Raw genomic sequence first — 18,052 nt, 5'->3', positions numbered from 1 at the left:
CAAACAAGGCATGGAACAAAATAATAATATCAGGAACATTGAAGTTCCCACTATTTCCACGACCAATTAAGCATCGACTAGCAAATATGGCAAAGTAGCGTAAAACAGGAAAGTGTATGCTAGAGACTTTTGCCTCGGAACCCTTCTTTGACTCCTCTACAGCGATAGTATTAACAAAGCCATCCACATCTTTACGATGGGGTTCATCTAATCTGACCTCAAAGGGTATTCTACATACCGTGCAAAAATTACGTAAAGACATTTCTTTGAATTCATCATATAAATGAAACGATACTGATGGAGGTGAATTCTTAGGATAATAATAAAAGTTTTGCATGAAAGTATTGGTGAGTAAGAGATACTGATCGATCTGGTCGTGGAGGAAGTCGGTGAGGCCTGCATTTTCAATCAAAGAATACAAGTCTTCATAAATCCCGGCTTCTCTCAAGAAATTATCACAAGGCCATTCACACGGCCGTACTTCCGCTACACGAGGAAGATTATACTTGGCCTTTTCCTTCTCTTTAGCTTGTTTATCCTGGGAGCCTTGGCTAGAAGAGCCCCTCAAAAATCTCCTTATCATTTTCTGAAAATTTCTAAAAAATTTAGTAACTTCAAAATAAAAGTGAATAAAACTAAAATCGATTGGTAGCAACAACTCCTACAAGTGCCTAGAGCCTATATCATGCATTAGAATTACTTGGGACCTCATAAATTTGACATGCAAGCTCAAGAATAGGGTCACCTATGCAGCAAAAATTTGCAATGAATAAAGCACTAGAACAAAAACTAATTGGACCAATGGAGGAGTCACATACCAAGCAACAATCTCCCAAAGCGGTTTTGTGAATGGAGCTTTGAGCAAGGAGATCGAAAATCGCAGCAAAATGAGCTAGAACTCGTGCTTGAGCTGGATGGGGATTTTTTGGGAGGAAGATGGAGTGTGTGTGTGCAGGAATAAGTGGAGGGGGGCCACCATGGGCCCACGAGATAGGGGGGCGCGCCCAGGGGGTGTGGGCGCGCCCTCCACCCTCGTGGCCAGGTGCTTGCCCCCCTGCAGTGTTTTCAGTGCCTAAAATCCTCAAATATTCCATAAAAATCATACTAAATTTGCAGGGCATTTGGAGCACTTTTATTTTCGGGATATTTTTTATTGCACGGATAATTCAGAAAACAGACAGATAATACTATTTTTGCTTTATTTATTCTAAATAACAGAAAGTAAAAAGAGGGTACAGAAGGTTGTGCCTTCTAGTTTCATCCATCTCATGATCATCAAAATGAATCCACTAACAAGGTTGATCAAGTCTTGTTAACAAACTCATTCCGAATAACACGGAACCGGAGAAATTTCGAATAACACTAGGTTACCTCAACGGGGATATGAACATCCCCAACAATAAGAATATCATACTTTTTCTTGACAGTAGGAAGAGGAAATTCAAAACCTCCAATAATGATAGTTGGAACTTTTCCAATAGAATTGATGCTATGAACTTGAGGTTGTTTCCTCGGAAAGTGTACCGTATGCTCATTACCATTAACATGAAAAGTGACATTGCCTTTGTTGCAATCAATAACAGCCCCTGCAGTATTCAAAAAGGGTCTACCAAGGATAATCGACATACTATCGTCCTCGGGAATATCAAGAATAACAAAGTCCGTTAAGATAGTGACATTTGCAACCACAACAGGCACATCCTCACAAATACCGACAGGTATAGCAGTTGATTTATCAGCCATTTGCAAAGATATTTCAGTAGGTGTCAACTTATTCAATTCAAGTCTATGATATAAAGAGAGAGGCATAACACTAACACCGGCTCCAAGATCACCTAAAGCAGTTTTAACATAGTTTCTTTTAATGGAGCATGGTATAGTTGGTACCCCGGGATCTCCAAGTTTCTTTGGTATTCCACCCTTAAAAGTATAATTAGCAAGCATGGTGGAAATTTCAGCTTCCGGTATCTTTCTTTTATTTGTAATGATATCCTTCATGTACTTAGCATAAGGATTTACTTTAAGCATATCAGTTAAGCGCATATGTAAGAAGATAGGTATAATCATTTCAGTAAAGCGCTCAAAATCCTCATCATCCTTTGTCTTGGATGGTTTAGGAGGAAAGGGCATGGGTCTTTGAACCCATGGGTCTTTGAACCTATGGTTCTCTCTCTATTGTGCTTCCTAGCAACAAAATCTCTCTTATCATAACATTGATTCTTTGATTGTGGGTTATCAAGATCAACAGCAGGTTCAATCTCTACATCATTATTTTTGCTAGGTTGAGCATCAACATGGACATTATCATTAACATTATCACTAGGTTCATGTTCATCACCTGATTGTGTTTCAGCATCAGAAATAGAAATGTCATTGGGATTCTCAGGTGTGTCTACAACAGGTTCACTAGAAGCATGCAAAGTCCTATTGTTTTTCTTTTTCTTCTTTTTGGAAGAACTAGGTGCCTCAAAATTATTTCTTTGAGAATCTTGCTCGATTCTCTTAGGGTGGCCTTCAGGATACAAAGGTTCCTGAGTTATTCTACCAGTTCTAATAGCCACTCTAACAACAAAGTCATGTTTATTATTTAATTCATCGAGCAAATCACTCTGAGCTTTAAGTACTTGCTCAGCTTGAGTGGTAACCATAGAAGCATATTTGCTAATGAGTTTAAGTTCACCTTTAACTCTAGCCATATAATCACTCAAGCGTCCTATCTCGAAAGCATTATTCTTTAATTCTTTACCAACATAAGCATTAAAACTTTCTTGTCTAGCCATAAAGTCGTCAAATTCATCTAAGCATGGGCTATGAAATTTAGTAGAGGGAATTTCAACTTTATCATATCTATAGAGAGTTACCTTTACTACATGTGTCAGGTTATCAAGACAATGTGTTTCTTCAATAGGCGGTATATTAAGACCATGTATTTCTTCAATAGGTGGTAAATTCTTAACATCTTCAGCTTTAATACCTTTTTCTTTCATTGATTTCTTTGCCTCTTGCATATCTTCAGGACTGAGAAATAGAACATCCCTCTTCTTCGGAGTTGGTTTAGGAATAGGCTCAGGAGTTGTCTCAATTGGCTCAGGAATTGGCTCAGGAAGAGTCCAACTATTTTCATTAGTCAACATATTATTCAATAGTAATTCAGCTTGGTCGACTATTCTTTCCCTGAAAACACAACCAACACAACTATCCAAGTAGTCCTTGGAAGCATCGGTTAGTCCATTATAAAAGATATCAAGTATTTCATTTTTCTTAAGAGGATGATCAGGCAAAGCATTAAGTAATCGGAGAAGCCTCCCCCAAGCTTGTGGGAGACTCTCTTCTTTGATTTGCACAAAATTATATATTTCCCGCAAGGCAGCTTGTTTCTTATGAGTAGGGAAATATTTAGCAGAGAAGTAATAAATCATATCCTGGGGACTACGCACACAACCAGGATCAAGAGAATTAAACCAAGTTTTAGCATCACCCTTTAATGAGAACGGAAATATCTTAAGGATATAATAATAGCAAGACTTCTCATCATTAGTAAACAGGGTGGCTATATCATTTAACTTGGTAAGATGTGCCACAATAGTTTCAGATTCATAGCCATAAAAAGGATCAGATTCAACCAAAGTAATTATTTCAGGATCAACAGAGAATTCATAATCCTTATCAGTAACACAGATAGGTGAAGTAGCAAAAGCGGGGTCAGGTTTCATTCTAGCATTAAGGGATTCTTCTTCCATTTAGCTAATAACTTCTTAAGATCATATATATCTTTGGAAGCAAAAATAGCTCTAGCAGCTTCCTCATCCATAACATAACCCTCAGGAACAACATGCAATTCATAATCAGGGGGAGAACTTTTATCATCACTATCATCAATAATATCAGCATTAATAATTTCATTCTCTCTAGCCCTAGCAAGTTGTTCATTAAGAAATTCACCTAATGGCACAGTAGTATCACTCACAGAAGTAGTTTCGTCATAAGTATCATGCATAGCAGAAGTGGCATCATCAATAACATGCGACATATCAGAATTCATAGCAGTAGCAGGTTTAGGTGTCGAAAGCTTACTCAAAATAGAAGGAGAATCTAGTGCAGAGCTAGATGGAAGTTCCTTACCTCCCCTCGTAGTTGAGGGAAAAATCTTGGTTCTTTCGTCTTTCAAGTTCCTCATAGTGATCAACAGATACAAATCCCAAGTCACTCAAAGAATAGAGCTATGCTCCCCGGCAACGACACCAGAAATTAGTCTTGATAACCCAAAAGTGTAGGGGATCGCAACAGCTTTCGAGGGTAGGGTATTCGACCCAAATTTATTGATTCGACACAAGGGGAGCCAAAGAATATTCTTAAGTATTAGCAGTTGAGTTGTCAATTCAACCACACCTGGATAACTTAGTATCTGCAACAAAGTATTTAGTAGCAAGTAGTATGATAGTAATGGTAACAGTGGCAAAAGTAAAGATAATAGTTTTGTATTAGTTGTAACAGTAGCAACATAAAAGTAAATAAGCGAAGCACAATATGTGAAAAGCTCGTAGGCATTGGATCAGTGATGGATAATTATGTCAAATGCGATTCCTCATGTAATAGCTATAACATAGGGTGACACAGAACTAGCTCCAGTTCATCAATGTAATGTAGGCATGTATTCCGAATATAGTCATACGTGCTTATGGAAAAGAACTTGCATGACATCTTTTGTCCTACCCTCCCGTGGCAGCGGGGTCCTAGTGGAAACTAAGGGATATTAAGGCCTCCTTTTAATAGAGTACCGGACCAAAGCATTAACACATAGTGAATACATGAACTCCTCAAACTAAGGTCATCACCGAGAAATATCTGGATTATTGTCACGTCGGAGTTGTCGGATCATAACACATAATAGGTGACTATAGACTTGCAAGATAGGATCAAGAAGTCACATATATTCATGAAAACATAATAGGTTCAGATCTGAAATCATGGCACTCAGGCCCTAGTGACAAGCATTAAGCATAGCAAAGTCATAGCAACATCAATCTCAGAACATAGTGGATACTAGGGATCAAACCCTAACAAAACTAACTTGATTACATGGTAAATCTCATCCAACCCATCACCGCCCAGAAGCCTACGATGGAATTACTCACGCACGGCGGTGAGCATCATGAAATTGGTGATGGAGGATGGTTGATGATGACGACGACGACGAATCCCCCTCTCTGGAGCCCCGAACGGACTCCAGATCATCCCTCCCGAGAGAGATTAGGGCTTGGCGGCGGCTCCGTATCGTAAAACGCGATGAAACTTTCTCTCTAATTTTTTTCTCCACGAAACGGAATATATGGAGTTGGAGTTGAGGTCGGTGGAGCATCAGGGGGCCCACGAGACAGGGGGCGCGCCCTGGGGGGGAGGGCGCGCCCCCACCCTCATGGATAGGGTGTGGGCCCCCTGGCCTTGATTATTTTTTATATTTTCCAAAAGTTATCTCCGTGGATTTTCAGGTCATTCCGAGAACTTTTGTTTTCTGCACAATAAACAACACCATGGCAGTTCTGCTCAAAACAACGTCAGTTCGGGCTAGTTTCATTCAAATCATGCAAGTTAGAGTCCAAAACAAGGGCAAAAGTGTTTGGAAAAGTAGATACGTTGGAGACGTATCAGTCATCCAATCTGAGTGGTTTACAAGTGGCACCTACGGCGCTCCGGGTAAGTCACTTGTTATTTGCTGATGACAGCCTGCTGTTTTGTAAGGCGAGTAGTGCTGGTGCTGAAGAGGTGAACCTGGTACTGAATAGTTACTGTGAAGCTTCGGGCCAACGGATTAACTTTGCGAAATCTTCTATCTATTTCAGTAAGGGTGTCCCTGATAGCACCCGGGAAGTGATCAAAGACTCTCTCAATGTTCCAAATGAAACACTCAATGAGAAGTATCTGGGTATGCCATCTGACATAGGAAATTCCAAAAATGGGGCTTTCAAATATTTGAAGGATCATTTGTGGAGCAAAGTGCAAGGTTGGCTAGAGAATACTATGTCAACCGCTGGTAAAGAGGTGTTGGTTAAAGCAGTGGCACAAGTTGTTCCGGTCTTCTCTATGTCTTGCTTCAAGTTACCGAGGGGATTGTGGGAACACCTTAATATGCTCATAAGTAAATTCTGGTGGGGCTCTAAGGATGAGAGAAAACCTCATTGGGTCTCATGGAAGTCTATGACAGAGCCAAAAGGTATGGGAGGGATCGGGTTTAAGGATTTCGAGCTCTTTAACTTATCTATGCTGGCACGCCAAGCGTGGAGACTCCTTCAGAATCGTGAAACCCTCAGTGCACGCATCCTGAAATGCGTCTACTTCCTGGACACAGATATACTGCAGGCAAACCTGGGCGGCCACCCAAGTCAGGTATGGCGGGCAATAGTTGAAGGCCGAGATGTGCTAAAGCAAGGTATCATTCGCCGCATAGGCAATGGGGAAACTACCAACATTTGGGCAGATACCTGGATACCGAGGGACGAGATGATGCGCCCGTACGGATGCCGGGTGACCAACCCACCAACCCGGGTGGCGGAGCTGATTGACAACACCAATGCCACATGGGATGCCCAACGCGTCAACCAGGTATTCATGGCAATGGATGCTAAGACCATCTTAAGCATTCCTTTATGCACACACAACACTGATGACTTCTGGAGCTGGAACTTTGAAAGGAATGGTGTTTTCTCGGTCAAGTCAGCATATCGCATGCTAGTAGAAACCAGAAGGCGTCGGAAGGCCTGGTTCGAAAACACATCAGGCTCTTCAACGACAGTAGTAGAAGAAGGATCGTGGAAAACATTATGGAGCACAAAGGTACCAGGGAAAGTGAAAATGTTCCTATGGCGATTATCAAGACAGTTCGTCCCAACAGAAGATGTTCGAGCTCATAGACATATGTCAGACAACTCGGCTTGCGGGATGTGTGGAGTCGCTGCTAAACTGTACATCATCCCGATGTGTGTGGGCGTTGGTTGATGATGATCTTGCCCAAGCTCTTGTTGCTACCACCGAACCAAAAGCCAAGCTATGGCTTTTAACACTTATGGAATCCCTCTCACATGATCAGTTTTGCTGCTAGCGGTCACGTTATGGGCAATATGGACTGCCCATCGGAAGGCAATTCACGAAGGGATTTTTAAACCCCACAGGCCACCACTGAATTTGTCAGGAGATTTATAGCTGATCTCGAGGTGCTGGAAAACAAGGAACCCACAGCGAGAGGCGGCCTCCCTGCTCCACCTGCGGGTTGGTTCAAAATTCACGTTGACGCCAATGTCAGAGCTGGGAGGGGAGGATCAGCCGCTGCGATCTGTAGGGATTAACAAGGCAACTACCTGGGGAGCTTAGCGCTGGTCATTGCTGGAGTGGACGACCCAACGATTTTGGAGACAATTGCATGCCGAGAAGCGCTTGCCCTAGCTAAAGACCTCAACCTGAATAATGTGATCATCGCCTCCGACGCTAAGCAAGTGGTTAGTGATATCTCAAAATCACACATGGGCAGAAACACTGCAATTATTCAAGAGATTAGAAGTAGAGCTTCTTCTTTCGTTTGTAATTTTATGTTTGAAGGTCGTGCGGCTAATAAAGACGCACATAAACTTGCCAAGTATTCACTCTCACTAGGGCCGGGGCGCCACATCTGGTTAGGCCAACCCCAGGCTCCGGCTTGTATCCCACGCTTTGTGGACTTTGATGAATAAATTGGCTTCACCCCTAAAAAAAAGCTATACCACCATAAGCCCCTCAAAAAAAAGCTATATACCACCATAAGGACCCCTTAAAAAAACTATACGATGAGAACACAGATGCGAATGTTTTCCTACAAAAAAACTGTGCATGGATCACTAAAAAAAAGGATAGCTCTACAAGGCAATACGATAACGAGAACACAGATGAAATGTGCGAGTCAGACTAAATTTTCGCTGGACGTGCATAGATGTGAGCATTATTATTTGAACACGGATCAAATGGATGCCTGCTTTGCTTTGTATCAGCAAGGTTTTCTTCAGTCAATTACCATGGACCACTAGACTGATGGTACAAAGATGAAAGATGAGAGGAGGAGTTGCTTAATTATGAACAATCCTGAGCTCGCGGTAATGTTATCACACAGGACACGTCGTTCGTTGCCCTTGTTATGGAGTGGACATAGTACAAGATATACACATCCTCGCAGTCGCAGACAACTGGAAAAAGAAACTATCTTTCTGTGCTGCCTCTTTTTCCCTATCTGATGATGGTGATCTCTGTGATACAACGTATGGCTTGACAGTGAAAGGCACCTATGCATTGCAAACCACGATAATGGTAAAAAAAATGTTACACAGCGTAACATGCTCATACTCCGGTTCTTCATGCTGCTACGGCTACAGGTCTTTTGCTGGTCTTGATTCCTTTGATAGCTGCATATTTACAAGAGGAAATCAATATTTAAAAAACTTTACACGGTACATGATCAAAAACAGATGCCGCTGGAAGGAGCCATACCTTCAGCGTAGTCTTTAGCTCCGAAGACCGCAGAACCAGCAACAAGGGCATTCGCTCCAGCTTCAATGACCTGTCATTTGGTAGAGTGAAGGGGGAACAACAAAATCAGTACCTAGCTGGATAAAATTGCTAGCCTAGGATTGTGACACGGGCACATCCACATAGGAGAGGGCACAAGGAAAATGATGCCATGGAAAAATCAGAATAGAAATTAGTGGTGAGACGATAACAGAGGAGAAAACAAGGTCACCTTGTAGGCGTTTTTGGGACTGACTCCGCCATCAACCTCGATCCAGGGGTTCACTCCCTAAAATATTACGAAATTGGGTTTGAACATTTTAAACACCAGCGCATGATAACACCTACAAGAACATAAGGGATATATACCTTCTCTTCGCATAATTTTCTCAAATCGGCGATTTTCTTTACTTGACTCTCAATAAAACTCTGCCCACCAAAACCAGGATTGACTGACATAATCAATACCAGATCAACAGCTGCACAGGCAAACAAATGCAATAGCTTGTCAGCTGTCAGTACATGGTGAATGCTCAAGATAATCATGAAAGATGGTATATGTCTTGTTCAGTCTAGTTATAAACTACAGAGATGTTTACTTGTCGAGCATAAGACACAGTTAGAAACGCAAACTAAGTTTTACTGCAATTAGTCTTATCCAAGGCATAACACCGTTACATGGAAATATGTAAAAAAGGTGCAGAGTCTATGTTACACTAAGAAAGCCTTGGAACTTTCACTTTGAATCCCATTAATTAATCTTATCCAAGGAACACCATGTGAGTACATGTGGGTAGTCACAAGATGGTCATGTAATAAAAATTGTCACAAAGTCCCACCAGAAGCAGTACAATTTTCATCCCAACTAAAATGCTACTATGGTTATGCTTACGCTGATGAAAGTAAAGCATGATGAGTAGCTAAATAGTATCTACAGAATCACATGCATACTCTGAATAAATTTTTCACCAGTCCTTCATCAGTCGTCATTCTAGTGTAAATACTACTCCCTCCGTCCCATAATATAAGAGTGCTTTCGACACTAGTCTAGTGTCAAAAGCGCTCTTATATTATGGGATGGAGGGAGTAATATGGTACCATCAATTGATTTTCCAAACCTTAAGCACATCCCAAGAAACCATCAGTATTGGAGAGAGAAGGATTCTTACATTCAAGTACATATTCTATCGCACTGAGTGGGGTCCCGGGGTTCAAGACAACTCCAGCCTTTGCTCCTAGACTTTTAATCTGGCAAAATATACGAGATGAATACAATTGTTCTGGATATTTCCATGACATTAAAATTACTCACAAGCACCAGCCATTTAGTTTTAGCTCAGAAAAATGAATATGGTATTAGGTGAAACTACAGTTAGGCAGATGACAGGCATCAAGGCATATTACAGCCCTTACCACCACATTATGTGACTTACGTAGCTGGCTGCTGATGGTTACTTGACAAGGTACAAATAAACCATTCTCGCTAGGATATTAAAAGATCTAAAAAGAACTTGGTGTGCAAAGTGGTCCTACATTACAGTGCATCAAAGAATGTATCAGTTGTAGGTGTAATACTAAAACACTAGCAAGTAGAATATATGCTCCTCCCACAATAGTAGCCTAGTGATAATCCAGCATATATAATGCAAAAACATCATTCAATTCATAAGGGATTCGCACTTCACACATGAACAGAAAATACAGCATTATTGTCAGGTACAACACTGATTGGTACTAACTGTACAACTATAGCAAACCTATAAACAGTAGTAAAAATTAAGTAGCAAAAAAGAATATCAGAAATGGAAATAGAATAAAAAAGACAGTTGAAGTTGTTCACATTCAACTCTATTATCTGAAGTATTAACATGTGGATTGACATCTAGAGAATGTTTACCTGGTCGACTGTTCGGTGCAGATGGATGGTTGCTGTTTGCTCACAGTGGACGCTAACAATATCAGCACCTGCCTTGATAAAATCTGGAATTCGCTGCTCAGGTTCCACAATCATCTGTAATTAAAAATCACAAACGCCATAATAAGAAGGATTAATGGGGGTGAGACTACAGCACACAAACACTGAGAACTTCACTCGGGATTCTCATTAAGTACCAGATGCACATCCAATGGAAGATCAGTCACTGGACGCAGAGCATCAACAATCAATGGTCCAATCGTGATGTTTGGCACAAAGCGACCGTCCATGACATCAACATGAATCCAGTCACATCCTGCCACCTCCACAGCTTTTACCTAGTAATATTAAAACTCTGTCACAAGATGAGTGTGAACTATGATTTTAACAAACTGCAGTGACATCCTGCAAGATAATTTGTATCATGCTGGTGTTGGTTCATAGAGCCAATTCACCATACCAAGCTATGAGACCGATAGTACCCTAGATCATTCTTCCAGACATTCATAATTCATGTTCAGTGGAGTGATCAAGTCAGAGCTTTGTGGTGCGGTGGATGTTAGTATGTCGACAGACCTGTTCACCAAGCTTGGCGAAGTTTGCAGAGAGAATGGAAGGGGACACAATGATGTCGCTCTTGGAGAAACTGTCGACCCTTGATGCCTTCACTTGGAATAGCTTCCTGGAAACCATGAATAAAACAAAGTCTAGAATTCAGAACTGAACGAGACGACACCCAAACCGATATTGTAGTCATCAGCAGGTGAGCTGACTAGAAACTTTGTCTTGCCCCTTCCCTTGTTAACAGGCAACACGAAGAGAGACCGCTTAAGGAATGACAGAGACATGCGTTCAGCTTAAGCTTATGCAAACATGATCTAGCATCATTTTCAGAGTACAGAATCCCCATCTATGAATTGGCGACTCTAGCATATACGGTTTCACTGAAGAGACGGAAAAACGTTGAGTCAACTGGTTGCTACACAAGCAGACACACACACACACACACACACACACACACAGAGCTAAGATGGAACAGACATCCCCAATGCTATCCCCAAACTGGAACCCTTTCTTCAGAGGCTCATGACACAGAACCAACCTCTAGCTGCCGTGCCTGCGATGACGAGCTAATTTGGTGCTACCGTGCAGGAGTGGCCCGATCCCCGGGGTCGTCGAGCTCGGACCAGCGCAACCAATTCCGGAAACATACTGCAGCGCGGGCGACGGTGTAGCCCATTTCCACCCGCACAGGCTCTGTTGCTCGGTGCCATCGGTTTGGTCAGGACAAGGAGCTCGAGATTGCTGCCGAGCCGAACGGGGATCCAGTCGCCAGCGCGAGGCGTATTATTACCTGCCCACCTACCTCGCGGTGCGGGCGCCGATACAGCAAGGAGGGGAAAAGGCCTTGACGTGGCGTGGCGGGGCGGGGAAGCGGACGGCGTACCTGGACGAGGAGAAGCCGGCGCGGCGGCGGGCGCCGAGGGAGGCGGCGCGCGGGTAGCCGAGGCTGGAGCAGAGCGAGGAGGAGGGCGACGCCATCTGTACTGTGCGTGTCCACCAACCAAAACTCTCTCTCTCTCTCTCTCTCTCTCGCTGCCGCTCTGCCTCTGGCGGAATGGAAGGAAGCGCTGGCCGATTTGGTGGGGGCTACGCGCGCGCGCCTACGAGAGGGGCAGGGGGGGAATCGCCGGGCGCAGCCGCAGCCTCCGTTTCGTTATCTGCTCGCTGACCCCATAGCCACACAGAATTCGCAGCGCCTTTCCGGGGTCGGGGGCTTCCTTTCCTCGGCGCGGCACGCTCCGTCGGTTCGGGGGGATTGTTTTGGTTGGTGGCCGCGGGCTGGCGGCCGAGCCGAGCCAACGACCGCCGTTTCGTCGCCTACCTGACGAGATTTGCCCCCTGGATGTGTCATGCGTGTGTGTGCCGTGCGCCTGTGCCGCGCACGATATCGCATCGGCACGAAATGGACAGAAATGGCACCCCAGATCTCGCAGCGGCATCTATTTCTTTCCTGGTCTGCCAATTTTTACAGCCCATGAAACTGGAGTACCGGTTTCCGTCTGTACTATCAGTACAGGCAACACACGCTCACAGCCATCGTAAAGGTTTTCGCCCGGTTTTCCTTCCATCGTAAAGGTTTTCACCCAGTTTTCCTCTAATAAACCGATCGGCCTCTCCTGCTAACTTTCAAAACAAAAAAAAAACCGGTCACAACCAAAATGTCCAAATCCAATTTATCTTCTTCTTTTTTCCATGGGAGACGGAACAGACGTCTAATTTCTCGGTTCTATATGATGATCAAAACAAAGACACGCTACCGTTTTCCCCTTTTATTTTGATATAGGAACGGGGCGTCCTACATACTGAAAGGTAGCAACACATAATCAACCATCACTCATCTCAGAGAGCACCCACGCTCCTGGCAAAGACCATCACTAAAGTTCGCCATGGGATTATGCAAATCAAACTAAAGTCTATGTAGATTACTGCTCGCAAAGAGAAGGCAGCGGAATACAAAGCGATATCTGGTGATTTCCATTGCACTAAGATGTCCTGCCACGGCTTCGTGCGCAAAGCCGGTGTTTATGAGCTGGAGTCGCCGGCGTTCCCTTTTTCTCCGCTGCAGCAGTAGAAGTGGGGCAGCTTCACTCGCCCGCAGCACCTGAAAAGCGCAAAATCATATCCAGTCAGTCACGCCCTTCTCAACATACCACAGCAGGGGCATGTAGATGTAACTTGCTTGTGGCACTGAAAAATGCTCATTACTGGTGTTCACTGGATTCATTTTCTATGTTCCGCATTCCCGAACGGTGACGTAGAACAATGGCATGAAGATAGTTGCATGAAAAGAAATATTACTAGCACAGATCAAAGGACAACAAATCTGGAACTGAGATGAGGTAGGCAGTTTCTGAATCCTCTTGGAAGAACTGATATGATGTTGTAATGCTGTAAATGTCAAACATCACGTGGCCTACTGTCTGAACTTATGAAATTCTGAAGGTGCCTGAAATTCTGTGGCTCCACTAAAACCTAAACTTTCCAGCTACTGCCTAATGGTAGCATTACATTCTAGAGGAAATATCTTTCTTATATGCCACTGAGAGCTTGTGAAATGTCAAATGTCCATGACATCCAAGTTTGCCTATTTGTGTATTTGTACCACTGGAAACATGTGGCTTCAATGACCTATGCTACTTTCAGCGATCAATGTGGGGGAAAGATAAAAATACCCTGGTTCTACACCACTTCCACTACAAAAATATGAGATCCTATTATAGACTTATCTGGATTTGGACTGTAAAAGTGGTAGCAAAAATGCATACGTTGGTCTTCTCTGTGTTGCATTAAAAGGAACATCAGTGCCATATGTTTTTCCGACAGAAAATATAACATACACAAACTCAAAGTGGCATATAAGACATTCTCTCTACATTCGAAAAAGGTAATTGTATCACTAAAAGACAGGTTTTACATCTAACCAGTCTAACAGTTGTTTAACTAAGTAGTAAAACAATCAGAATCAAGAATACTGTTACACAAGGAAATGTGATATTTGTTTTTATACAACAATGATTCATTACAAAGTTAGCGAGAACACAACAAATTAGAAGCGTCGACGAGCATATCTCAAGTTCTAACTGTACCTGCAACGGACAATTACTGGAACAGGCTTCAGGGCTCTGGGTCCATTTCTCAAACCCCTCTTATATTTTGAGATCTGAAACGCACAAGAAAGAATGAGGGCAGCAATGGTGATTATGTACAAGGACAACAAGCAGAAACCAAAGAACAATCTGTCTGAAGAACACATAGATAGCAGGCCAAAATATGACATCCCAATAAGTAGTGTTGAGGGTGTGGGATTGTAGGCTCTCCATATGTTGGTAATATGAATATCAATTCGTTCATCACATTCTGGCAAATTTGCATGTACATGAATGAAAAAATGTGTTTGACTACTAGAACTCATGTCTTCAAACATCAGTATAAACAACATACCCCTGAATAAGACTTTGTGCTCTAACTGAAATTGACTTAAAAGCCAAACACTATATCTATCACTGAACTACCAAGTACTCCCTCCGTCCGGAAATACTTGTCATCAAAATGAATAAAAGGGGATGTATCTAGATGTATATTAGTTCTAGATACATCTCTTTTTATCCATTTTGATGACAAGTATTTGCAGACGGAGGGAGTAATCAACAAGCAGGTGACCTGCACCATAATCCTATAAACTATGTTCCACTGGTGAAACATTTCGACATGTCTCACTTTCCAGTTTCTACGCACCAGGCATTTCACCGAACACCTAGAGTGCATCCTCTTAGAATCTTAGTACTACGTTACAGCAATCGCAAAGAGATCACCGAAACCAGAGCACGCACATGTAAATGACAAGCATAACACGGATAAAACGGGGGGATAAGCCACGAGACCTTCTTCTTGGGGACGGCCATGAGTTCCATCGCGGGGGCGATGGCAGCGCCGAGGCCGGGGAGCACGAGGGACTGAGCCTCGGGGAGAGGAGCGGGGGGAGGGGCTGGCATGATGGTGAGTCCAGACGGCATGCGAGGCAGCGCCACCGCCGATGCCGCTCGCCGGAGCCAACCCGCCGCCGCCATGGATCGCCTTCGGGGTTCGGGGAGTAGGTGTTTGGAAGGGGGGTTTCGGCGAGGTCAGGAGGAGAGTGAGAGAGGCGCCGATCTGGCCGTCCAGTTTTATCCGGGGGATCGGATCGGATCATCGGATGGTTAGCGACAGAAAATTTGTTTTAAATTAAAGGTTCGCCATCGTTTTCTCTAATCCAATCCAATAATTTTAATTTTTATCAGTTTAGTAATGTTATACGTTTGGGTTCCTTTGCTCGGCTGGTTAGAGTATCCGTCTAATAAACGGAAGGTCATGGGTTCAATCCCCATCACAAACCAACCTGTGTTTGGATAGTTAGAGGGACTATGGTATTCCCAGCCATCAGGGTTTAAATCCTGATGCTCGCATTTATTTCTGAATTTATTTTAGGATTTCTGGCGATGCGCATTCAGTGGGAGGAGACGTTTCCGTCGATGACGAGGTGCCTACACTGACTTCATAAATTTCAAGATGATATGCCGGCTCAGTCTTTCAGATGTGCTCATAGGGGTAGGATGTGCATGTGTGCGTTCATAGGGGTGAATGTATGCGCTTGTATCTGTACTGATGTTCAAAAAAGGGGTTCAATCCCCATCGGGACCAATTTTTAATTTTATATTGAACGACAATCTATTTTTAAGTATATTTTATATCCTTTCGTTCCAAAATATAGTGCGTCATCGGTTCCTGTGCTTCAACTTTGACCATAAATTTAACCAACTAGGTCAATTGTGGCGGGAGCAAAAGTTATACCAATGAATTCGTATTTAAAAACAGTTTTCGGTTATATAAACTAGTAGAATGCCCGTGCGTTGCCACAGGCATTGTAAAAATTAAAAATCTTACTGGCTCATCATGATCATGTTCTATTGAAAAAGTATCTGAGTTTTATGGATATATGATATTCCTCAATACAATTAATGTCACTAAATTTCTCGATTCGTCAACCATGAGTAAGTGCAAAAATAAATGAATCTAAGTTGAGTGAAATAAGGGAGGATCCAATGAAGGAACAAATGAATCGTGCACATGCCTTAATCACTTCTTCTCCGCCTAAAAATGGAACCCAATACGTTGTTGCTGCAACATTGCATTGCTCTACAGGAACCGATCAGCCTGCTCACTCGCACCGAGAAACCCCATTTGGCCATTTGTTCTGTCGTCGGCCTCAACATCACCCCTGATATCTCTCAGCCAGCTCCGTCACGAAGCATGTCCACCATGTTTCGATGCATCTTACATTACTCCTCAGGTAACATAAGTACTATTGTTCAAGCATGCATACCAATCTTTGATCGAGCACATCCAAACATTTGCAATCCACCAGTTTTTCACCCTCCCCTCTCTTCATGTGACGTCTCCCGTACCACGTCAACGACACTCCCCTCATGCACGCGTCCAGCATGGGTCGCCGCCCCTCATAGGAATCAACTCAATATTATAAGTGAAAAACTAAAAGCCTGGAAACATAAACAAATGCATCCATCCACAAAATAAGCTCTACTTCATGACAAGCATTGATTAAAAAAAGAATTACTATGACATCGAGTCTAATTGGAGATTATATGGGATGCAAAATCCACACATCATCACATGAGGCATTCTAATTTTTTAAATACCACAATTATCATAAAAATGAAAATAAAGGTAGGGATATTGAAAAATGTAAGACAGTAGCGCTCTATCTCTCTGATATTATTCAATCGACAGGGATGCTCCCAGGCATTTTTGTTATCTTGAAGGAAAATATGGCTTGAATGACTTCTCTAGTCATAGAAATAGTTGGAGCTCCTTGAACCAACATATTGCACTGAAAGTGCTAGTATTCGACTAGAGGGGGGGGGGGTGAATAGGCGATTTTTATGAAAGTCTTCAAAACACGAATGCTTTGAAGACAAACAATAGAAATGAACCTATTGATATGCAGCGGAAGGTAAACTACACTAGACAAGCCATAGTCAAGTAAGCAATGTAGTGAAAGCACGAAGACTATCAGCAGCTAGGTATGGATCGGGATGGAAGATAGTATGAAGCCAAACAGTAAATAGTCTTCACTCAGTGAAGTCAATCAGATCATACAAATAGGTAATGACTTCACGAAGACAAACTGTAAGTAAAGAGAGGTGAAAGATGGAACCAGTTGCTCGGAGAGGACAGGGATTTGTTGGACCAGTTCCAGTTGCTGTGACAATTGTACGTCTGGTTAGGGAGGCTGAGATTCAACTCAAAAGACCACGTCTTCACCTTATTCCCCTTGAGCTAAGAACACTTAGTCCTCGCCCAATCACTCTGGTAAGTCTTCAAGGGAGACTTCCAAACCTTCACAGACTTCGTTCACCGGTAATCCACAATGACTCTTAGATGCTCAGAACGTGACGCCTAACCGGCTGGAGGATTCACAGTCCTCAAGTGTAATAAGTCTTTGGATCACGCAGATAGAAAGACTTCAGTGATGCCTAACACTCTTTGGCTCTGAGTGTTTTGGGCTTTGTCCTCGCAAGGATTACTCTCTCAAAGGCTTCGGAGGTGGGTTGTTCTCAAACGACAAAAGCCGTGCACTAACTCTGAGCAACCACCAATTTATGGTGTAGAGGGTGGGCTATTTATAGCCAGAAGGCAACCCGACTTGATTTGTCCAAAATGACCCTGGGTCACTAAGGAACTGACACATGTCCAACGGTCAGATTTCAAACGCACGCGGCAGCTTGACTTGGGCTACAAGTAAAGCTGACTGTCGGAGTAAATGACCATGGGTAGCCTAACCGGCTCCCTTTGGCCCTCAGAAAAAACAATGGGCCGACGGAGCCTTGAAGCGCCCAAGACACGGGGCCGCCTTCTTCCGGCCGACTATCACCTAGGCCGACTAGTGGAAGGCGGCCCGGCCGTAAACAATCTTTGGGGGACGCCACAACAGGGCCGACTCCAAGAAAGCCGGCCCATGAAGGGCCGGCACCAAGAAAGCCGGCCCATGGC

The 18,052-nt window shown here is 43.2% G+C and overlaps 2 protein-coding genes across 2 annotated transcripts; both read right to left on the bottom strand.

Annotated features, from left to right (window-relative positions):
* Positions 1–8,074: 8,074 nt before the first annotated feature.
* Positions 8,075–12,235, bottom strand: LOC123093298 (ribulose-phosphate 3-epimerase, chloroplastic). The gene is made up of 9 exons (XM_044515218.1): positions 11,889–12,235; positions 11,018–11,123; positions 10,639–10,779; positions 10,424–10,537; positions 9,696–9,774; positions 8,896–9,005; positions 8,759–8,815; positions 8,509–8,578; positions 8,075–8,423 (listed from the first exon to the last, which is right to left on the bottom strand). The coding sequence occupies exons 1-9, from the start codon at positions 11,981–11,983 to the stop codon at positions 8,374–8,376; spliced, it is 822 nt and encodes a 273-aa protein (XP_044371153.1). The 5' UTR covers positions 11,984–12,235; the 3' UTR covers positions 8,075–8,373.
* Positions 12,236–12,664: 429 nt separating this feature from the next.
* LOC123093299 (uncharacterized) lies at positions 12,665–15,175 on the bottom strand. The gene is made up of 3 exons (XM_044515219.1): positions 14,887–15,175; positions 14,092–14,165; positions 12,665–13,106 (listed from the first exon to the last, which is right to left on the bottom strand). The coding sequence occupies exons 1-3, from the start codon at positions 15,070–15,072 to the stop codon at positions 13,028–13,030; spliced, it is 339 nt and encodes a 112-aa protein (XP_044371154.1). The 5' UTR covers positions 15,073–15,175; the 3' UTR covers positions 12,665–13,027.
* Positions 15,176–18,052: the final 2,877 nt, after the last annotated feature.

The sequence above is a fragment of the Triticum aestivum genome, chromosome 4B (assembly GCF_018294505.1).
Source record: "Triticum aestivum cultivar Chinese Spring chromosome 4B, IWGSC CS RefSeq v2.1, whole genome shotgun sequence".
In the NCBI taxonomy this organism is placed as follows: Eukaryota; Viridiplantae; Streptophyta; class Magnoliopsida; order Poales; family Poaceae; genus Triticum; species Triticum aestivum.
The sequence above is the reverse complement of the archived record's forward strand: the minus strand, read 5'-3'. Positions and strand labels throughout refer to the sequence as shown.